Source organism: Chiroxiphia lanceolata, chromosome 2, assembly GCF_009829145.1.
Source record: "Chiroxiphia lanceolata isolate bChiLan1 chromosome 2, bChiLan1.pri, whole genome shotgun sequence".
NCBI lineage: Eukaryota > Metazoa > Chordata > Aves > Passeriformes > Pipridae > Chiroxiphia > Chiroxiphia lanceolata.
In genome coordinates this window covers 4,662,457-4,685,613 of record NC_045638.1, presented here as the reverse complement: position 1 = coordinate 4,685,613, position 23,157 = coordinate 4,662,457, and the positions used below count along the sequence as shown (strand labels likewise).

Genomic DNA, 23,157 nt, shown 5'->3' with positions numbered 1-23,157 from the left:
AGCCTTTTCACACAATGCAGTGTAAGGCTGCTAAAAACTGCAAAGTATCTCTAATTTGAGAGAGTTGTATCATCTTAAAGTAATACTTTAAGAAAACTGGCTCAAATCCCTTTCTTTATACACAGATGTCTTTGTGGAAGTCTTGAATCTCCGCTTTGTCACAGCTGAGTAGCTTTTATGGAGTAAGATAGGAAAACATTCCTACCCCCCTGCCTTCAGTTAGCTGTGAACAGTTCAAGGTTTCTGTTTGTCAAATACTTTCCCTTAAAAAACAAACAAACAAACAACAAAAACCCACAAACATATAAAACCCCTAACACAACAACAAAAAACCCAAACAAAACTGAAAGCCAACAAAACCCCTTCTGTTTTAAAAAGCCTTGTATCTGTATTAATGTCTTAAGGTTAGCACTGGGTTTTTTTTTACTCTTGCATATTTTTGGTTTGTTTTTTTTTTACCATTCTGACTTCCTCTTTCTTACCCATTCCCTTTTAAAACTTAAGAGGACTACTATGCCAGCCAGAATTAATTACCCACACAGTAAGTTGGTTTTGTGTATTTTTTTTTCCCTAAGAAAATGTAGCTTTACAATGGGACACTCATTGTAAAAACTGAAGCAAAACATAGTTTGGCACCTGTTTTCTTCTTCCCCCATCCACTTCTTTCCTCCTTCCAAAATTACCTTCCTGTGCTCAAGTGTCTCAGCAGATTAGTCTGCTGTAGCAAATTATTTTTCTGGTGGTCATGCTGTTCAGGTGGGTCACACAGAAATCTCAGTAAGGAAGGCTTGGAGGGGTGTTCTGCATTCCTAATCTCTCTCCATTGTGCCCATTCCTGTAACATCTGATAGTCAATCAAACTCTGCTCATACAAACCACGTGTGACCCCATAACTGGATATACACGGGCAAAAAACTTACTTTAAAACCTGCTGCTTACAGTTTTCTAGGTAAAGCTTTTTTACCCTGACTTGCAGAGCTACCAGGCCCTCAGCAGGTATCTGCAGAACCACCTGTATAAAAGCTGTTTTGGAAGCTGGGAAGGAATGGAAAGCAATCTCTATTCATATCCTTGTAGATGTGAAAGGAAATCTTCCTTGATTAACAAAAGTGACATTCAGAAGTGATCACAAGCATTTTCAGCACACCCTGAACTAGTGCAGAGGAGGCTGTGTAGCCCAGCCAGCTCATACAGTAAGCTCTCTGCTCATCTCCTGGTGTTAGGGGCAGAGCTGGCATATGGATCCTGTTGGACTCGAGAAGTGAGCATGCAAATAGCACGAGCAATTGCCAAGCTGGGGATGTGCCCTGCCCTGCCTCCCTGGCAGGGCTGCATGTCTCCACAGCAGCTGGAGCCACTGCCAGGCAGCACACACCAAACTGGTACAGACTGATGGGGATGTGGCAAGCTTCCAGACATCCATGACCTCAGCACCTCCAGAAAACACAGGGAGCTTTCACGCTTGGGGGCTGCTGCTTGTGCTGAGCCTCGGGGAAGCGCTGCCCATGATTTTTTGGCTGCAGTGAGTTGTCCCAGGCCACCCATTTTCGCAGCATTCTTGGTTTGGTTCTGACTCCTGGTGTGGAAAGTCAGCCTGAATCACAGAATGGATAGGACTACATATCTGCTTATGGATAAGCCTTTCTGTCCTGCTCCTGCTGGCACAGCTTCAGCTGCAGCTGCCAGGGCTGCTGGGCAGAACAGCTGCCTGCTCAAACAAGAGCGGCACAGCAGCGAGGCCTCGTGGATCCCCCCCAGCCTTTGCATATTAAATACAACTGTCAGTGCCCTGGGGTTGAACACTGCTTCTTTTATGCTGCTGACAACAGCTTGAAGTGGTGCTGCCTTGCCAAACAGATCGATCAGAGGGTGATGGGAGGGCAGTCAAGATTCAAATCCACGAGTTCCAGTTGCTTTCAGCTGATTTCTGCTTCATCCCTGTGAGAAGCATCTCGGCAGCCTGCAGGCAGAAAAACATACTGGAATATCCTCCCAGGTGCTGAGCCCTTAAAGTAATAAACCCAAGCACATGTTTGCAAGTGCTCTGATCTGAACAAAGCAACGTTTGGCTGCCATGAAATACCTGTTCTGCAGCTGTCACTGTGCAAAGTGACACGGGGCCCGTGCCGGGTCCTTGGGGGACAAACACGTAATTCTAGCTGTGGCACAGCACTGCATGAAAGAACTGGTCTGTGTGTTGCTTTTTGTATCCATCTGCAATGGGAGGAAAAGCAGAGTCAAGACTGTGCAGCTACAGGAATTAATAGCCGGGCTGAGAAAGAATGAGGAAACCTGATAGTGGTGCCGGGAACAAGGTGTGGAAGCTTTGCCAGGGAGATGACTGTCCTCACGTACTGGTCTGACTGCCAGAAGGCTCCTGTGTTGGCTTGCTACCTGGGTCCTCCTCTGTTCAAATTGGCTCCTGCCACCTGGGGACAACACCAGCACCCAATTCTGCACCAAACTTTTCCTTTTAAACGTGGAGCTGATGTCCCCACAGCAGGTCGAGCGTTGCTGGTAGCCTGGAGCAGTGTCCCTGCCAGCTGCAGCCGAGCTGCCTCACACATCAGGCACACGTGTGCACACGTGGAAAAGGAAGGTGGAATTTGGCAGAACGGCTGCAAAAAACAACCCAGGCTTGCAAAGAGAGGAGCACTGGTAGCTGGTGCTGGCAACATGAGTCCCTGGTGAGGTGACAGCTGCAGTTGCCTTGGCTGCGTGCTGGGTTTGACATGGGATCAAGGGAAGGAATACAGCAAAATACAGCAACTTAATTTACCGCAGAAGGGATTTGGGCAGATTGCTGAACCTGTTGGAAGCAGATGTAATATTATTTTTAATCTGCTTGAAGTGAGTTGCTACTCCTAACAGGATTTTAAAATAGCAAATGCTTCATGAGTGTTGCTGTGGGTGGTGCTGTCGAATTTGTGTGGAACACCTGCTGCCTGGCTTCTCTGAGCCCACTGCACACAGGTTCAATGCCAGGTACTGTTCTCTTTCACCTCAAATTGAGATACCACCTTCGTGTGGTGTATCACAGGCCGATCGTTTCCTCCTTTGATCTCTGAAACAACAAAGAGTAGTAACGTTACCTCCTCTATTCCATTCTTTTTGTAAAATACTTTCTCCCTTTATTGGTTGGAAGGATTGGCTTTGCCTCTTGGACACGTGAGAACCCAGTGTACAACCCACACCAGTGGCTGTGCATGTGTGTGTGACCACTAACGCAGCTTTCAGAAGAGCATTGGAAACTAAGGGTGTGTAAGGAAGGAAACTTCCACAAGATGTGTGGATTGACTTTAGAAGCTGAAATCAAAGGTCAGCTTTGTTTAGTCAGGCTGCCACTGAAGCTGAGCTTCAAGAGGGAAAGCAGCCTGTTCTTTCTCAAGTGTCCTTTTCTTTCCTTCCCACAGGTGGGATTCTGAAAAAAAGCGCGAAGCTCTTTTTCCGCCGGCAGCACCATCAGAAGGACCCAGGAATGAGCCAGTCCCACAACGACCTCGTGTACCTGCAGCAGCCCCTGTCAGAGGAGAGCCGCAAGAAGGGAGGCACCCTGTCCCGGATCCTGAGCAGGAAGCTGCTTTCCAGAAACAAAAGCAAGAGCAAACTGAACGGTGCTCCGGGAGAACCGTACATATAAGACCGGACCCTCTCTGCTGGGATACTTGCACATCAGTTGAGCATTTGTTTACAGAGCAGTGCTAGAGAGTATAAATATGGCTGGTGACTCGCATAAAAGGATGTTCACTAATACAGTGGTCTTTTTTCGTTTGTTTTACCAAAACGCTTTTTCTCTCTGATGATGAAGTTGCTCCTCCAAATGCAAGCAGTGCTACATTAATCGTGAAGGCTCTGGAGAACCATGTGGTTTATTGTGGAAGATGAGGGAGGATGGGGAATGGTGCAGGTGGGGACCAAGAAGGCCACTGGTATCCTGGAGTGCATAAGGAAGAGTGCTGTGTCCAGTCTGGGCTCCTCAAGACAGGAGGGACATGGAGCTCTTGGAGCAGGTCCACAGGAAGATGCGAAGATACTGAAGGGACTGGAGCATCTCTCTGATAAGAAAAGGCTGAGGGAGGTGGGGCTGTTCAGCCTCCAGAGCAGACACTGAGAGGAGACCTCCCCCAGGTCTGTAGGGGCTGCAGGGAGGGGGCAGAGGATGGACCAGGCTCTGCTCGGGGGGGCCCAGCAATGGCACAAGAGGAACGGGCAGGAACTGATGCCGAGGAAGTTCCAGCTGGACATGAGGAAGAACTTCTTTGCTGTGCAGTGACCCAGCACTGAACAGATTGTCCAGAGAGGGTGTGGAGTCACCCTCACTGGGGATATTCCAGAACTGTCTGGACACAATCCTGTGCCATGTGCTCTGGGATGACCCTGCTGGAGCAGGGAGGTTGGACCAGAACACCCACTGTGGTTCCTTCCATCCTGACCCACTCTGTGAAGAGGACCCACATGTGAGCACCTGGTTTACATTAACGGGGAGCTCAGAACTGAAACATTGTCCCTAGGTTATGTGACTGAACCACTACAGAGAGAGAAGACACCACTGTGCTCCCTCACTGCAGCCTGCAACAGTAGCAATGCAGGGCTCAACTGATTTTTCTAGTCAGGCTGAAAGGGAAAAAAAAAAAAAAAAAGAGACCCAGATCCAGTTTGTATTGTAATGTGGAAACGGGTAAGTTTTCAGAAGCAGAAGGAAAATGCTGATTCAGATATCCTACTGTATTAACTGTAGCCTGCTGTAATAACTGCTCGGTCCATGTAGGTGGAGAGATGCCTTTGATATTAGCCATAAATCAATAAATTATGCAAATATCTGTACTAGCACATTGTTTAATGTTCTGTGCAGAAGTTATGCTTAACAAAACAGAACTTTTTTTTTTTTTAAAGTCTACCTGAGTCTACTCGCAAACAACACATTTACCGAGTCTTATATGTAGCTTTCCTTCCCTGTGTGAGAAGCTGCACTGCTGATGCAAAAACCTGTCTTAGGGGCTCTAATTCCTTCTCCCAATACTTGTTAGACGAGTATATTAACCATCATATCAAATGCAAAGCTAGGAGCAATAAGTGGTGAATAGAGCATAGTTAACCCTACAGTGCTTTTCAGTAGACAGCCTGTTTTACTTGCCAAACACTTACTGGGATCTTAGAAAACACAGTTGTGAAGAAAGCTTTTGAAAAAATAATAACAATTCCCTTAGTTCAGTTTCAGTTCCTAGGTCTGCCAGTGTTGTCATGTGGTGAGTGGTTGGTCAGATGAGTTTTTTAACCTTTTCTCCTTGTTAAATATTGCAGCTGGCTCCTTTAAATTAAAATGAAAAACTGCTGGAAGTAAAGGCATGGTTCTTGTTTTGGCTATCAAGAGTAAAATGTCAGTCTTTCATAGGTACCATCTTTTGTGCTTACCTGTACTTTTCCATGATCTACATTCCTGCTGAGGACAAAGGACCAAGCCTGTTCTCTTTGGCCAAGAAAAACATCCATTCATTCCATCTAAATTACTGAAATGAATGGGTGATAGATTGGTGCCTACTTTGCCAATAGTGATTTTCCCCCTGGCCCCTTTCCTCCCCTTAAGCTATCCCAACTCTTTGGCAGATATTTGGGCTTTCAATTTAAACGATTCATCAAAAATAGAAAGTCACTGAGGAACAGAAACATTTCAAAACTTCTGATGGACTCGAGATTCTTTGGTAAATACTTGTACAATGAATATCAAAGTAGAGGGGGGTTGGTTTCTTTTCGACCAGGAAAATATTGGAGGAACTGTCAGAACTGTCAGAGTCTTTTAACTGTGTAAAAAATACTGTTTATGTGTAACCTCCAGAAATCACTGTGGTAGTACAGCAGACCAGACTATCAAATAGTTGTATGTTTAAGGATGCTGCTTGTCATGAAAACGCTTGAAGGCATTTTAATGTCCTGTATTTTGAAAATTGGTTACAAATGAATCTTCTAGAGCTGTAATGTGCTTAGAAATCCCAGTTCAGTACTACAGGCTTGTCCAGCTTGAATGTGCTTGAACACTTTTGTTTATTGTTAATTTACTGCAGAGTTGGTTTCATCATTTGTTCTGCAGTGGTTTGTGGTATGAGCAGTAAAACCCCTGATGTCCTGTTCTCTAAACATACATCTTTTCCCCTGATTTTACTTGGAGCTCTCTGCATGACAGGGCAGGGTGGGGGTCAAGTCCCTGCCACGTTTAAATGCTCGGTCTTGTTTGCTGAAGGAGAAAGCCACGACTGGTCTCTCAGTTGAAGAAATCAAACTGAGCTCCATGGGTAGCAACACCCTTACCCTAAAAACAAAGACCTGTGGAACTGGGAAAGAAGCAGTAACACTGCTTGAAGTCTTGCTGAAGTTACTGAACTGGGATTTTCATTCACAGAAGCTTTGGCTTGTACTGTAGAACGGGGTGGAAATAACACCGAGTAACTTGCAGAATACAGGAGTAGGGCTTGCTCCTAGCCTACCCCAAAGAATAGATACACACTGAAGATGTGATTTTTTTGGTTCCTCTTAAGGCCTTGGTGATCACCTAAATGCTTGTCTTGATGGTGGGAACCAAGAACATTCTATACTACAAAGTGCGTGAAGGTCTGAGCTCGCGTGTATGGAAAGACAATGAATTCTTAAGAAGAGGAAAGCAAGGCATTTGGGGTAAAAAGGGAATCTTGTTTTTTTTTACTTGCCTTCACTCCTCAGGAAAATAAACATCGTTTGGTTTGATGAACTGGCTGGTTCTATCTATGTCTGGCTGGTGTGTTCCTCACCTCTTCCTACTCCCCATAACTTATGTCCTGTTGTAAAAACAAGCTGAGGTACTGAACACAAAGGGACAGTTGAGTTGCTCAGCCTTGACAACCCCAAAGGCCCAGAATATTGAATCCCATTCCCCCCTTCTGAGACAATTAGGTTGTCATTTAAGATCAGGAGATCTGAGGATGTACATTTTTGGGGTACTAATATTTAGGTCAGTGTGAGCTGGATCCTGACAACCAGTGGTATCTACACTGCTGGTTTGGGTCAGGAGGACTGGATGTGTCAACTGGCACAACTAACACTGACATATCCTGCATATGTCCTGTGCAGTTGTGTGAAGGATGCCAGAGGGAATCACTTTGCTTTTTTATGTTTTGCCATCTTCATGATTTTGATAACTATGCATTTGAATAGTAGATGAAATCTCTACAGAATATTATTACACTGAAGACTTCTTGTTTTCTGCCTTCCAGTTTAATTGTGTCAGAACAATAGCTTGGAAACAACCTGTGAAAATACTTTTTCCTTTTTGTCCCTTTTCTCATACTTTTGCATTTCTGGATGTTCTGTACAGCAAAGAAGGCATGGTATTTATTTTATGGGGACTAAGAGGTGAAGGCTGGCTTTTCCTTTCTGAAGAATTTTTCTGCCCATAGCTGAACCTTCTTAATCAGTGTTTGTGGCTTGTTTTGCTTTATGGTGTTTGAACTTTTCACTTGCCTCGATGGAGACAGCTTACATCCTTCCTAACCAAGATTTGCCTTGGCTTTAGTGTGAATTTTGACCAAGTAAATAGGACAAGAATTAAATTTCTCTTTGTAGATTAAAGCAATAAAACTGCCTAATATCTCCAGGGTGGATACAAGCCAGATAACTTTTTAAAAGTGACTGAGATCACTTTCAGAGTCACTTTGAAGAGAAGGGGGGGCGGGGCCTTCATCCCTAGATCATTGCTATTTCATCCCATTCACTCCAGGAAGAAATGACAGTCATTTCACTCCTAACAATATATGAAATTTGTGAATCTGAGGTGGCAGGAAGGAAAAGGAATGCCAGAATGGAAAAAAGTTCATTTTAAAAGCAAATCACCTTTGGCAAACTTCTTCAGCTTAATGGACAGGTCATACACCGTGCAGGCATAAATACTGGGCTTTATTCTTATGCTGTCAGATTTTCTTTTTTCTCTGCTCTTTCTTTGGGAGAGAGGTTGGGGCTCCAGGCCGTATTTAGACCTGGTTACTGTCTTGCTCTTGAGAGGACTTGGCTCACAGCACTGCTTCTTTTGAGGAAATTGCCTGACAATGACACCAGTTTTGGGGATCAGTGAAATTTTACAGCCTTTCCTAGTGCTGCATCTCCTCCCTGGTTCTAGGTGGTTTTCAAGTGAAAGCTTTCTGCTGTGTAGTTCTTGTAAAGTTCTGGTGTTCTTGATGTGCAGAGTATCATAGGAAAAAGCAAAAGTCAACTACATAAAATGCTACCAAATGTGGATGGGGAAGCAAAATAAGAATTTTGCTCTTCTATCACCTTTTTCAGCTCTGGTAGCTCTTGGTTACAAGGAGCAAGAGCTCTATCCAAGGTAAGAGCTGCCTGGGTTTTTCACTTCAGTTTATTGCAGGTTTTGAATTGTAGAGCTGAAGTTTGAGACAAGTGCTTATCCTGGTACAGAATTAAGTATGCCACAGCTCCAGGCTAAGACATTCCTGCCGTGAGTGGGAACAGCTGACCTCATGCTTTGACCTCCACAGGATCTAAGTGGATTTATTCATGTGTTTAAAGTCAGCATATGCTTCTGTACATTGCTAAGCCACAGCCTTGGTGACAAACAACTCCAGATTAATTATATAACAAGGGTGATTGCTTTAAGTTAAGGGTGAATAATACCACTTCACTCAGGATATCCAAACTGCTACTATGCAAGGTGCTGGCATGGTGTGAAAATTACTGGGAAGGATGGATCTGGAGTCTTTCCAGTACTGTAACTCTGTATTTTCCAATAGTGTATTCTGCTTTGATATTCCAGGGGAGGTAAAACATTTTTTTCTAGCATCAGGTTGTGACGGTCACTTCTTCTGTGGTGTTTGTTTCTTTTTTTTCTTTGTGTCCATGAATTTAAGTTGGTGCAATTAAGAAATATACAATGTACAGATTTATTATATCATTAAAAAAAAACTGAGAAGAGGACTTTTTTAAAGAAGTAGCTGCTGCTGTACATACAATAAAAGCCTATTGTCTCTGTGTAGTGTGCTGTCCTACATACCCAGCCAGCCAAGCATAACAGATGGTTTTCTACTCTCCTTCACTCATTCGACCTGTTGCTTAACACAGTCCATTTACCTGTTTGTTCAGGAGCAGAGTTCTCTACCTGCCCTGTGCTGACACTGTGGGTTGTTTCTGATAACCCTGGCCTATCAGATGGCCCCCTTGTTGCCTGAGAAATCACCTGAAACATGGATTGGATGGGAATTTAATGGCAAGAAGGAATTGTGGAACTCGTTGCAGTTACTGATTATTCTTTCTCTCAGTTATGTTGTAATACCCTGAATTGGGGGGCAAAGGGGAAAGAGTTTTAAGGCCTTGATCCTGTGGAGAAGATGCCAGTACTAAAATAGAACAGCCTGGGAATAAGGTTCTCTTGCAATTATTTTATTTTAAATGTTATGTTATAAATCAGTGCTGCCACAAAGCCCTAACAGAGCGGGGGGGGGGTGGGGGGGCAGGGGGAACAACAAAACTAAAACAACAGAACACACAGCCAACGAAAAAAATAATAGGCATTCGCATGAAAATAGCCACAACAGTGTTTCTAGTTCCCTTCCAAAAGTGAGTGCTGTCCCTTCTTTTACAAGGAAATATTATGTTTCCTTACTTGGGGTTACTGCTCACATTTACATGCCTGTTTATTTCACTGCTTTGCTGAAAGTTCCTAACAGTCTCCCAACTTTTTCCTTTTCCTTCCTGCTCTAATCAGGGGAGAGGTTTTATACTTTGTGTGATGCCATTTCTGTACATTAGCAAAAGTGACAAGGCCTATCAGAGGGAGAGCAGGAATGGACGTAGCACTGTCTGGCACCACACCCTTCCCTTAAGTTCATCGTTCTTAAACAATGAATGTTTTTATTATCTCTCTATCCAGGCCAGCCTGGTGTAAGGTGCAAGTTCACAGTGTGATGTTAACTCTGAAAAAAAAATAATAATTTTAGAGCTACAGGATCCAGACTCACATTCATTCTAAACATACAGATAACTATTCTTAATTATTTTGTACTTATTCCGACAAAGTGAATGCACTGCAAGTAGGATAACCACCCTTGTGTACTGGATGCTGGAAAAAACTAGACAGAGGTCCACGTGAGTTTGCACTGAGATGTACAGGGAAAATAAATTAAAGCAGACTACAAAAAGCTAAAGGCCAGTCGGCTTCGGTCTTTGAAAAAGCAAATGACTTGTACCTGCAGTCAGATCCTTGAAGAAACTCCCCTTACTGCTCCTGTGCTCATCGAAAACTTCTGGTGAGTCATTTTGAAGGAATAAATGGTTCCCCCTCCCAAAATTAACACTGTCTTGCCAAGAACAATGTTTTCAAAATTCAAATGCTGCATTATTTCAGTTTACTCAAGCACCAACAAGAAGACAGTCCCAAGATGGTCGATGTCCTGGGGTGCATCAGGAAGAGCGCTGCCAACAGGTCCAGGAAGGGGATCCTGCCCCTCTGCCCAGCCCTGTGAGGCACATCTGCAGTGCTGTGTCCAGTCTGGGCTCGTCAGGACAGCAGGGACATGGAGCTCTTGGAGCAGGTCCAGAGGAAGATGCGAAGATGCTGAAGGGATGGAGCATCTCTGGGAGCAGGAAAGGCTGAGGGAGGTGGGGCTGTTCAGCCTCCAGAGCAGACACTGAGAGGGGACCTCCCCCAGGTCTGTAGGGGCTGCAGGGAGGGGGCAGAGGATGGACCAGGCTCTGCTCGGGGGGGCCCAGCAATGGCACAAGAGGAACGGGCAGGAACTGATGCCCAGGAAGTTCCACCTGGACATGAGGAAGAACTTCTTTGCTGTGCAGTGACCCAGCACTGAACAGGTTGCCCAGCGAGGGTGTGGAGTCTCCCTCACTGGGGATATTCCAGAACTGTCTGGACACAATCCTGTGCCATGTGCTCTGGGATGACCCTGCTGGAGCAAGGAGGTTGGACCAGATGACCCACTGTGGTCCCTTCCAACCTGACCCATCCTGTGATTCTGTGAATACTCTCTACACATCCCTTTTGAAACTGGGTACTTGTGCAGAAGGGTTCATGGGATGGGTAAGGTGAGAAGCAAGAAAGGCCCCGGCCTTTGCCGACTGTTAAAAGATGCAACCAGACGTGAAAAGAGCACATCCCCTGGAGAGGACAGAGCTGGTGCCTGCTTTCTATCACCTTTAAATCTGAAGCAGTGCTCTGACTGTGAACCGGTCACACCACAGTGGCACAGCATAAGGCTTTGGGGAGACTCTGATGCAGGCAACACTTCTTGCAAGAGCTAAAAACTGGGGCACCTTCCTTGAATACAAAAAGCCTGAGTAGTTCTTTCCGTGGCCGCCTCCTCTGAGGGGGTTCTTGGCTGCACAGAGACACTTCACATGGGGAGTAGTGAAGTACCCTGAACTGAAGGTTTAAGCCTCCTGGGGGAAGAAGAGCACTCTTTGTTTCCTGGGCACTAAGCCTTTGTGGTGGCCCATTATATAAAAATATAGGCATTGCTGGTTAGGTTTCTGAGTGATGTGTGTCTGCAGTGTCTGCTGTCAGGCACAGCAGGGCTGGGCCCTGATAGACCCTGCTACCACCAAACTGACGAGACTTAGGAATCATAGAATCCATTAGGTTGGAGAAGACCTCTGAGATCATCGAGTCCAACACCACCATGTCAACTAGACACTGAGTGCCATGCCCAGTTTTTCCTTAGACACCTCCAGGGACGGTGACTCCACCACCTCCCTGGGCAGCCCGTTCCAATGTTTAATAACCCATTCTGTGAAGAAATTCTTCCTAATGTCCAATCTAAACCTCCCCTGGGGTAGCTCGAGGCTATGCCCTCTCATCCTGGCGCACTGAACCTCTACAAGGCTTGGGATACAGAGGCACAGGTGCTCAGGTACGTGGCCAGGGCTTGGCTTTGGAAACACAAGGCACGTCCAGAAAGGGAAATGAAGCTGGGGAAGGGTCTGGAACACAAGCCTGATGACGAATCACCGAGGGAGCTGTGGGTGTTAAGCCTGGAGAAAAGGAGGCTTGGGGGGGACCTTCTTGCTGTCTACAACTCCCTGACAGGAGGTTGTAGCCAGTTGGAGGTCGGGTTCCTCTCACAAGAAACCGGTGACAAGAATAAAGGAAATAAACTGCGCCAGGGGAGGTTTAGGTTGGACATTAGGAAGAATTTCTTCACATAAAGGGTGATTAGACTTCGGAATGGGCTGCCCAGGGAGGTAGTGGAGTCCCCATCCCTGGAGGGACTGGACATGTCAACACAGCGCCCTGGTCTAGTTGACACGGTGTCGTTCGGTCACAGGTTGGACTCGATGACTTCAGAGGCCTTTTCCAACCTGTCATTGACTCTGTGATCCCCTTCGCCGGGACGCCTCCAGCCAGCACTGCTCAGGAGGAGAAGGGAAATCCAGCCGGTGCGAAGCGGGTGCTGTGCCACGCTCAGTGCAGCCGGGGGAGCCTCCCGGGGAAGGGCTGCGGGGTCTCGGGTGCGGCGCTCTCCCGGGAAGGGCTCCGGGTGGCGGAGGGGAGGCATCCCGAGCCAGGGCGGTGAAGGGACACGGACAGGGACGGGGATAAGGGCAGGGATAGGGATAAGGCACAGGGACGGGGACAGCGCCGCCGCCCCCCGCACTACACTTCCCGCCCTGCTCCGCGCCCCGGCCCCGCCGCCTTCCGCTGGCGCGTGGTTTCCGGAGCGGATCGGAACCCGGAGCGCGGATCCGATCCGGGTCTGGCCATTGCCGGGGCAGGTAACGCCGGTCCCCCCGCGCTCCTCCCGCCCGCCCCCCGCGCCCTCCCCCGGGGCACCCCCCGCCCGGGACCCCCCGCGCCCGCCCCGCCGCGGCTCCTCCCGCCGCCCCCCGCGCCGCGCGGCGGGGCCGGGGCGGGCGCGGCGGCGGCTCCGAGCGGCTCCCGGGGCGGCGGCGGCGGCTGCGGCCCCGCCGCCTCCTCCTCCCCGTCCTCGTCCTCCTCCGCCGCCGCCGCCTCCTCCAGGCCGCCTGTTCTTTGTTACAGCGGCCGGGAGGGCGGTAGCGAAGGGGGCGAGGCGGGTCCGAGGCAAAACCCGGCGGAGCCGCTCCCGGATCGCGGGCCCCGGGCGGGCTCCGGGAGGGGGTGGAGGCGGCGCGGTCCCGCCGGGGCGGCGGGGCGCGGGTGGGGTGTCCGCGGGGGATCGGCCCGCGGAGGGAGAGGGACCCGTCGGGGCCACGGGGATGCGGGGCCGGGAGCGGGGAAGCGCCTCGGCTTGGCCGCAGGGGGTCGGGAATGGATTGGGAGGGTGGGGGCGGGCAGGGGGGGAGCTTCCATGTGTGATCCAAAGGGAAGGGGGGAGGGAAAGGAAGAGGCAGGTGTAGCGATGCCGATCCTGCCCCGGTGGGAGAAGGTGCGGCGGGAGCCCGAGGAGACAAAAGGAGGGAAAGCCGCGGACTGCGGCGCTTCGCACACGTGAATTTTCTGCAGTACGCTCGTTTTCATTAAACTTTGCATATACTTCATGCACATGGTGATGGGGAGCGCTGGGAAGGGCAGGTGGCGCCGACTCTCCCAGCAGGTGTGTTACTCCGTGTCCCCCCCCGACTGGTGTGGCAATCACCCCCCCTCCTCCTCCTCCTCGACAAGAACTGATAGAATGGCCATAATTTTGTGGGAATGCAAGGCCTCTCTGTAGTTTGCCAGATGTTCTGCAATTACTTTGAGCAGTAGCATGAACAAGTTTGACTACATCATGAGCAAAACTGCATTTTTAAGTGCGTTCTTGCACACGTGCATCTGCAGCACCCACCCACTTGTGCTTTCAAATTATTTATTCACACTTACTAGAAGCCCATTCTCAAACCAATGGAAAACTGAAGAAAGGGAAACTTTAATTTTAGCTTGTTGGTCATTAAGTTCAAACACAGATTTTGAGGCGTTGGATTTACTTTTTAGTTATTCTTGCCTATTTTTTTTTTAGTCCATTTGCAAGATCAGAATTACTCAGCTTACTACTGGAGCCTGATTTCTTCCTTCAGCAGTTTATTAGGGGAAAGTGTGTTTTTACATCAGTTTTTACATTTTTGGATCCTTTATGGCACGAGTGGTTCTGTCACAGTAACTCACATGTCATGCTCTACACGCAGGTACCTGTGATGCTGCAGCCCCTCAGTGTCTTCATTTGGGTTTCCTCAAGTTCCAAATATGTTTGGAGGCCCGTGTGGCAGCTGGAATTTTTGCATGTAGCTATGTGCTCTACTCTTGGGCACAAAGTCACCCATTTAATTATACAAGCAGAAAAAAAATGTGGTTTTCTGCTCTTTTACTGCCGTCAGAATTAGGCCTTGTACCTGGTCTTATTTCTTCCGTGTAGCTTTTTACCTGATTATTCACTGCTAATGATCGCTCTCTGTTTCATATAAAAAATACCTGGAATTCCAAGAAGCTTTGATTATCTCTGCAAGACAAGAGCAGAATTATGGGCAGTGGGATGAGTGACTTAATGGAGTATTTTTCTGGTACAAATGCTTGAAAAGAAAAAAAAAAAAATCAGACATGGCCCAGAACAACAGCAGAAAGAGGGTAAAAAAATTCTGAAGCCTGTCTTCAGTGCCATCATGTGAGCCCACGTGGAACGTTGTGACTCTGTTTACCAGCTGGAGCGGGTGGCACGGTGTCGTGTATCTCAAAAACTCTTGGGGAAATACATGTGAGATTTGGGAGGAGTTTTGAAGCCCATGGGTGAGGAGCGTGAGTCTGTAAATCCGAATTTTGAAGCAGATAGGGGGGGTTGTTTCAGAGCCCAGTGGGTTATTGTGCCGAGCACAGGAACGGTGGGTGACAGATCAGAAATCCAGCGACGTGCAAAACAAAAATCTTTGCTGCAGAGATGAGAACTGCGCTAATGCAGGTGATAAGTGAGGTGTGGTGTCCTTACCCACTGCGTGAGGGACCTCTGAGGGACCTTCACGCTTTCTCCCCATCACCCTGAACAACATTGATGCTACTGTGACTTCTCCACCCCTTTGTTGCTATTCTCATCTGACGGGCCCTGGAACAAGGCTGATGTTGCTGCTGCTGTAATAACACATATCCTCAATCTGCTGTTTGTCAAGGATGCAACACAGGAACATCCTGGAAGGGGAATGCCTTTGCTGAGCAGGTCACACAGCAGCATTGCTGGTGTGGCTGCACTGCATCTCCCCCTGAACCATTGACGAGGACGTTATTTGTTAATTCAGCCATATTTAGGATGAAAGTCTTGTCAGGACATCAACTATCTAAAAATAGTACACCTTTGTACACCTCTTGAAATAGTGCAAAGCATCCACATAAAGTCTTGGTTAAAAAGCAAACCCATTTTTTACATCAGCTTACAATGCACTTTCTGTGGCTGGTTTTGCACCGTTGTCATTTGGATTTCCCTAAATACCTGTTGCATTGTTTGCTGTGCTTTCAGGGTAAGAGCTTTTGGGGAAATTTCCTGAATTTGCTGTTGTGCTCGGCACTGGGCTTTTGTATAAATGTTTGTTATGTTACATGAGCTTAGTCCCCAAAAGCTGTAGCTGAAAAAGGCCCAGCTTTGTGCCACAGATAGGCAGTGTTGCCCCCTTCCCAGGGCAGCGGGTGTTAGGAGGGATCCTGCGGTTGGCAGGTGGAGTTGGGCAGGGCAGAGCTTGGGACAGACCATGTGGGAAAGTCAGGCTGCCCATACTCCATGACCAAAATTCCCCTTAGGCTGTTGCCCAGATAGCTGAGTAACAGGATCCCTCCTGCCATGACCAAGAGCTGCAGTGACCAGGTGTCCCTTTGTATTCCCATCAGCTGTGATGGCTTTCCAGTGCATCTCTGTGTGGGGATGGAGCCCTTTGCTAACTGGGAGTTGTTTATGGGTTGGTGAAGGAACCTGTTTGCTGCTTCTGGTGGAGGCTGGAGGTGGAGCAGGGTGTGGGTGCAGCTGGAATCAGACATTGCTCCCAGGCTTTAGCAGCACACTTGGCACAAGTGTGGAATCCTTCCTGAAGCAGTGAAATGGATTGTGTAGTACCTGTGCTGAGAGGTACCTGTGCAGAAGTAGCTGCTGCTCTGGGCTCCAACCTGAGGCCTATTTCCACAGCCCAGCCAGGCAGAGCACATGGAGCATCAGTCTTCAAGAGTAAACTAATGGAGAGAGTCCTGCTCCTGCCCTGATCCTGAGTAATGACTGTTCTTGTGCATATCTTTGGCTTGACTTTTGTTGCAGTAGTAGCAAATGCTTTATCTATTTTCAAACAGGGCTCTGATAGTTTGGTGTGTCATGTTTCCTCTCCTCTTGTCCTCCTCCCTCTCACAGGTTCTCTCTTTCTCCTTCCTATTTTCTTCTTGACCAATATGCTTTCTGATTCTGGAGCCTCATCTCTCTTAGACTTGGGTCACGATTTTCGTGTTGCTTTGCCTCTTACTGGGTTATTGGGAAAATTGCTTATTTGAAGAGGGGAGCCTTTTCATGGTTAGAAAAGGGAGAGCTACCTGCTGTTGTGATCTTAGCCATAAATAATCAGACTTTCTGCCATAATTTAATCATTGAGGAGCAATACATAGTGTTCATGCAAGTCTATAAATACAGGCCAACAAAAATGAAATGAATGTAGATTATCCTTATTTAACCATGAAAGCAAATTGATGAGTTACCGTTTCATGGAAGGCCAGTGTCAGAGATGGGATTTGTTTTCCCAGGTTTTCTGATGCTCATTACCTCAATAAACCTTAACCTTTAGAACAAATCTGTGACTTTACCTGCAGTTTTTAGGTTCTTAGGATTATTGTGTTTATTAAATAAGTAATCTGCCTTTCAGAGATAATCTTTTTAAGCTACTATTCAGGAAAATGTTGCATGGGGCCTTGTTTCTGCAGTCACTGGGGGTTTTAACGACTTTACTTTCTTTAACTTTCCATTGATACTCCTGCAGGGACATTAATATGTTTGGGTGTGCTCTCGGCCAGTCAACATTGTTACTTTACGAAGGGATGTTTACATAATATGGAAAGTAAAAGTCATTCGGAACTAACTTCATCTTTTGTATTTTGGCAGGTTTAAAAAATGGCTGAAGATGGCAGTGATGAGATTATGTTTATTTGTAAGTATCAGGAAAAAGATCTGACTCTCATGTTGTGTGGCTTGTCTACTCAGAATGTTTGAAATTAAAGACTAAAACAAACTAAGATTTTATTTAGAAAAATATTTTATTAAAAGAAGCTTATGGAGGAATAGAGAGGAGGGTGTGTAATTGAAGCATACACATTCTGATTCTGTTGGCAAACACACAAGGAAACCTCTGAATGTGAGTGAGCAGAACAGCTTTTTCATGGCTGGAGTAAGTGAGATTGAAGGCCTAACACCAGTGTAAGCCTTTGTTTATCCAGCCAGCTTTAGCAACCCCAAGGTGTCTGTGAGGAACTGTGACCTCTGGCCTGACCTGAAGATCTGCACCTCCACAGGAGGGGGAGGCAGGCTCATTATTCTTTCAGAACAAGCCCAGTTTGAGATGCACCAACTGCTCTGACAAGTCTCACTCGTGGCATTCACTGCCTGTGCTTCGTGTTTCTGCCCTCTGTGTAACCCCATGTGCCTGGGATCTGGACTCGTGGGATCGTGGTGAGTGAGGGAAGGCTGCAGCAGTGGTGTGCCAGGGAGTGTGATGGGCAGTGTCCCATCCTTGGTGGAGCTTGGCCAGTAGCTCGTTTCCCAGTGGCACATTAGCCCTGCAGCCTTGCCTTTGTTACCTGTCTGGACATGCAGGATCTGGTGTCGCTGTGAAAAAAAATTAAGAGATGCAGAGTCCACTTACCTACTTGTGTGAGCAGAGGGGGCCCAGAATGTGTCCTTGGTTTTTGGATCCACAGTATTTTACCCCTGATGGGTGCACTTTAACCTTATGGCAACTGTATCAGAAAGTTCCACTTTTCCCTTCCACCACAGATTCCTTCAAAAATAGTGTTGACTGCTGGCATTTTTATTGAGTCGCAGATACCAGTGGTGAAGTTACCTTGTCTTCCCCTTCATAAAAAGATTCTGGTGGATAGCAACAAGAACGGAGATGTGATGCCATTCCTTAATTGCACGGATAGAAAGTCACAGTGAAGTCTGTGGTCTTTGAATGTCTCGAGTTTTCTTGTGCTCTCCGTAATTAGTTTTTCCCATGGGATGTGGGGACTGCTTATGTTCTGAAAAAGTGAGTTGTTACAAATGATACTGTGCACTCTCAGAATTAACAACCTTGAGTACATATTTCATAGACAAGAGAGTTTTGGAATATTTTTTTATAGGAGTCTGTGAATACAGTCCCCCCTGGAGGTATTTTATCCTTATTCCCATGCTAATTTTTGTTTCTCCTGTGGCTGTAATCTCTTGGTTTCTGTAAGGTATCCCCTGGATATTGAGACATGCCACACAATGTCAGTGTCATATTCCCCTGGATCTGGTCATTCCTCTGCAGAGGAGGGAGAGGAATGTGTGTTTTATTCCTGCATGTAATTGTGGACAGTGCAGTCTGAACCCATACAGTGGCTTATCTTTGCAGAAGTGAGGAGTGCCTTGATGCAATCAGGAGAAAAGAAAAACACAAAGTTTCCTTTGACAGCAAAGCCTGTGTGAGAAGCTGCTGCTCTGGCTATTCCTTCCTGTCCTCGTTGGTTATGACAGCCCTTTGTGGGTGATAATCCAGTTTTTTTCAGCAGTCTGGTTTACACATTCCAGTGTGGCTCCTCTCTGCTTTGGGAAATCTGTATTTAGCCCAGGTTATTTCAGGAATATTAAGCACAGTGTGAGCTACAGGCTCACCTAAAGGAGTGGGGATGGTGGGACAGTAAACAGGACAGCTGTAGGCTGAGTTTAGATGCTGGTGCTGCATGGATGGAACTTCCCCACGGATTCTTTGCTCTGACACAACTGTCTGGTGCTGTACAGCAAGCCAGACTGGGAAATTAATTCAGCTGAAAAATAAACTGATGGGAAGAGCTGGTTGTCTCGTTCCTCGGTTCATCAGAAGGCAGCACAAACAGGAGGCAGCAGCCAGGCTTGGGGGTTGCATCAGTCAGTACTGCAGTTTGTCAAATATATGTGAATTTTCATTGCTAAGCTGTTTTTGTTGCCAGAAGAAGAAACAACATGGAGCTGTGTATTGCAGTTTGGGATCCCCTGTTTTAGAAAAAGTCCTTTTATTCACTGGGACAAATACCTGGGGGAGAAAAGTTTCCAGTCAGGAGTTCAGAGTAGCTTTACCAGAGGGGACATACCTTGGAATGACATGGCTTTTGTCATGTCTCTTCCCAGACAAGGTGTAGTGATCCTCTTCTTTGCATCTTTACTGTGGTTACCTGACTTGCCCTTGTAAGTGTGGAGCTCAGGTGGAAATGGCACTACAGGAATATAACCCCTGTGTGATGATCTCCTCTGAAGCTGTGTCAGCAGCTGACCAGGCAGGGCAGTTTGGCAGCTATTTTTTCACAGCAAAGCAATGTATATGCATTTGGAATCCTGTTAAGTTTGCTTATTTTAGAAAGCCTCAAATTATCGTGGTCTGAAAATGGTTTCTTAGGAACCACTCAGTTCTGGGTAATTTACAGCCACTTAAACTAAAAGTTAATTTAGGTAAACTGACAGTGAACTAAGTGTATTGTGCAGCCAGATGACTTGTTTGGAAAGGCACCAGAAGGTATCTTAGAGGTCTGTCTCCCTGCTCTGTGGGTGAGAAGTGTGTGTGGGCCAGGCATGGCTCTGGGCAGAGCTGGGCTCCCAAAACATGCTTGTGCTGAGGTCTGTGCCAGTTCTGGTACTGATTTATGCCTCCTGTCACTGAAAGCACCACATTAGCCAAGCTGTTTCTAAAAAACCAGGTTCTGGGGAAGGTAGTAATGTGGTTTTCTTTATCTGCTACATGTTATAGCACTTTATCTGAAGAATAATGCCATCTTTAAGCAGAATATTTACTGTGGATGTAAGGCAGTTATTTTCCCTCTGAGAGAGAATTTAAACAATTGTCTTCTGATAGCACTGATCACAGTGTGTGTTATCTCACCTATGCAGGTGCCAGCTATCAACTCCATGTTCAATTATTCATGTTCTTTTAAGCAATACAAATAAACATCTGCCTCTCTATGTATGTATTTTGCCTGGTGCCAGGTTTGGCTTGGAAGAAGGAGGTGGCTGTCTCACAGAAGTGTTTTATCAACCTTTTCTCTCTGCTTCCTTGCAGGGTGTGAGGACTGTGGGCAGTACCATGATTCAGAGTGTCCTGAGCTGGGCCCAGTGGTGACAGTCAAAGACTCCTTTGTCTTGAGCAGGGCAAGGTAAGGAATGTTTGAATTAGTCCTGCCTAACCCAACACCCCTGTTAGTCCTTTAAAACATATCTGCTGGCTAATGGGTGTCGCTGACAGCTGGAAAGCAAAGTCCCAGTGGGCTGCAGAAATTTATGGAAAGCACATGGCCTTGATTAAATAGAAAAATTGATGCACACACTTGAGTGCTGTACTGAACTGAAGCCAAAAAAATAACTTGCTGCTCATCAGGATTTGGTTTCTCCGCAGAGGTTTCTGGCAAAAAGTCAGGTAGTGCCAGATGGGGTGATGACTCCTGTCTTGGTTGAGTACCTGCCACATTTTCCCCTCCTCAGATGCACTGTATTAGTTTCAGAGAAGTGTGTGAGGATTTCTCGTTCGTGCTGTATCCTCCTGCTTGGTATGAACTCCATTATTCCTCCGCTTAGAAGCAAAACAAGTTGTTCTCATTATTGTGGGTCTTTAGGAATGATTAGGGGTAATAGTTCTGTCAGAAAATCTGTGACAGCCCAGCAGAAACGCTCATGTTTGCCAAAAGAAACAAACAGACTAAATGTAGTTGGGAGCAAACAACACTGAGTAGTGGTTTTTACAGAGAAAGACAATCAGGCGTTGTCAGCAAAATTCATATTAAGACGTAAAATGTAAGGCTCAGGAAAGGAACCAGCTATTGTGAAGACGTAGTACAAATCCAAAAAGGGAAGAGGGTTCAAATGGAGTTCAAATGGATTATATAATGTGCTCAAGGCTTCTGTATTTCTCCTTGGGGAAGTCACAGGCAGAAAACATGGGCATGTGGGCAGCAAGTTTGGCACCTGCTGGCTCTGTAGGCCGTAGTGTGTATTCCCAGGATATTTTTGTAACAAATACTGGATGTGCCACGTGGGGCAGGATGCTGCTGGTGTCCCACCCTGTACACTGGCAGCACTTGTGCAGGAGCTGTCACTGGTTTTCTGGAAAAGGAACTGCTCTGGCAGCTCCTACCAGGCAGCACCTTCCTGTGCCTGGAAAAGCCTGCCAAGGATGATCTGCTGCAGCAGATGTTAATGGTTAACAGCCCTGACACTAGAGGTGCTTTGTCTTTGGGGGTAGTTTCAAAATAGGAACAACAGAAACTGGGGATGGAGGCACTTTTCTTACACACAGAATCTGGGCAGTGCAGTAAGTTCCAGCCTGCACTACACAGATTGAATGACTGTTATTTCTTACCTTTTTTCTGTTTTCTTTTTCCTTGCAATTTAATGCTCTTACTTATTTGTATGGTGGAAAGTTAATTACCACAGTGTCCAGAACTTCCAGCTGTGACTGTTTGCAAATGTGGTGCTTGCACTGGTTTTCAGGGGGTTTTTTTGACATTCAAATGCCAAGTTTTCCCTAGTGGAAGTTTGGGCTGCTGGACAGCAGATTTGAAAGCAGAATTTAAAACTAACTGTATAACAGAAAAATGTATTTATTTTCCTGAACAGTTTACAACTGAAATCAGGTAAGATAAGAAAAGGAAAGAAGAAATGTAAGGGCAAGCTTTATTTTACATCTGGGAACAGTAGCTGAGAGAGTGAGTTGTCTGAGGTTGAGGGCAAATTTAACCACAAAGTGGATATGACTCTTAAAAAACAGTCTAGTTGTTTAACCACAATTGTTATTTCCTCTGTCCTAATGAAGAGATAAAATGAATAAACCATAAAGATTATAAAAGAAGTGTTGAGAAACATCTCCTGAACTTCACTGTCTCTAACATTGCTTATTCTATGTTTAAAACTGAAAACATTTTTTTCAATTAATTTGCTTATCTTGTATTTCTCTTCATGTAGACACTAAAGCAGTTCTGCCAGTGTCAACTTTTGTAGTCAGTAGTCTGTCTGATTATTTTTAGCTTTTCATCTGTTAGCACAGACATGAAAAAACAGAGTTGCATTTGGGGTCTGTAAAACCAATACAGTGATTTTTTTGGGAAGATGTTTTCTGTGTATTCTGTGTAGTAACAATCTTTATTGCACAGAAGTACTTGTGATCAATGTATCAGTATTTGTAATAGGGGATGTACAAGGCAGATGGGAAGCTTTTGATCTGCATAAGTCTGTAAAGTGTTAATTTGGGGAGGGATATAGTTTATTTTTTAAAGTAAGCATGATCATAACCAAGGATATGTAGGATAATTAATTTGGGAAGAGGCCTCAGGATATTCCAGTCAGAACTAACATCCATGCTGAACCACTCATTTTTATGCATATTGTCCCTTCTGCTTTTGCCATGAGCCCATTTTTAATGTCTTTCCTGTACTGGGAGCCCAAAAAAGGAGGCAGTAAATCATTAGGATCTCATGAGTGCAGAGCAGAGGGGAACCATCAGTTGCCCCAGTTGTTGTGGCCTCCAGGTAAAGAACCATTGATCATGACCCTCTAAGCCTGACCACCCAATGAGTTATGTCCTCTAGTAGTTGTGTACCCATCCAAGACCATAACATTCCAACTTGGATACAGAGAGAATTGTTGAAAGCCTAAAAAAAAGTAATTTCCCTTAAGTTGAAGGGAAATGACATCTACTGCTCTTCCCTTGTCCACAAAGCCAGTCATTTTGTCCTGGAAAACAAACAGTTTGTCAGGCATGAGTTGCCCTTATTCATTCAGTTGGGACTCTTTCCAGCCACCTTCTCCTCATGTGCCCATAAATGCCTCCCAAAAGGTCTTGTTCCATGGCTTTCCCAGGGGCTGAAGTGAGGCAAATCAGCCTGTAGTTCCCTTTGGAATATAATCCTTTTTTTGAAGATGGGTGCAACATTTGTCTTTCTTCAGTCACCATCAGAGAATGGTTTCGGCTGGAAGGGACTTCAAAGATCATCCAGTTCCCTTGCCATGGTCAGGG

At 46.2% G+C, this 23,157-nt stretch overlaps 2 protein-coding genes across 7 annotated transcripts in view; both read left to right on the top strand.

Moving 5' to 3' along the window:
- C2CD2 (C2 calcium dependent domain containing 2) overlaps nt 1–9,007 on the top strand; it is a 39,268-nt gene extending 30,261 nt beyond the window's left edge. Inside the window, exons 14-15 of one of the 2 annotated variants that reach the window (XM_032678170.1) lie at nt 505–541; nt 3,414–3,523. In XM_032678170.1, coding sequence (XP_032534061.1) covers nt 505–530 — 26 coding nt within the window. In that variant the 3' untranslated portion in view covers nt 531–541; nt 3,414–3,523. Of the gene's footprint in view, nt 1–504; nt 542–3,413 lie in introns of both variants that reach the window. The other variant, XM_032678169.1, reaches the window with a different exon arrangement.
- Nucleotides 9,008–12,688: 3,681 nt separating this feature from the next.
- Nucleotides 12,689–23,157, top strand: part of PRDM15 (PR/SET domain 15) — a 35,888-nt gene continuing 25,419 nt past the window's right edge. For 4 of the 5 annotated variants that reach the window (XM_032678161.1, XM_032678158.1, XM_032678162.1 and 1 more), the window contains exons 1-3: nt 12,689–12,756; nt 17,049–17,094; nt 20,212–20,305. In XM_032678161.1, the coding sequence (XP_032534052.1) occupies nt 17,058–17,094; nt 20,212–20,305 (131 nt within the window). In that variant the 5' untranslated portion in view covers nt 12,689–12,756; nt 17,049–17,057. Of the gene's footprint in view, nt 12,757–13,324; nt 13,465–17,048; nt 17,095–20,211; nt 20,306–23,157 lie in introns of those variants that run through there. The other variant, XM_032678159.1, reaches the window with a different exon arrangement.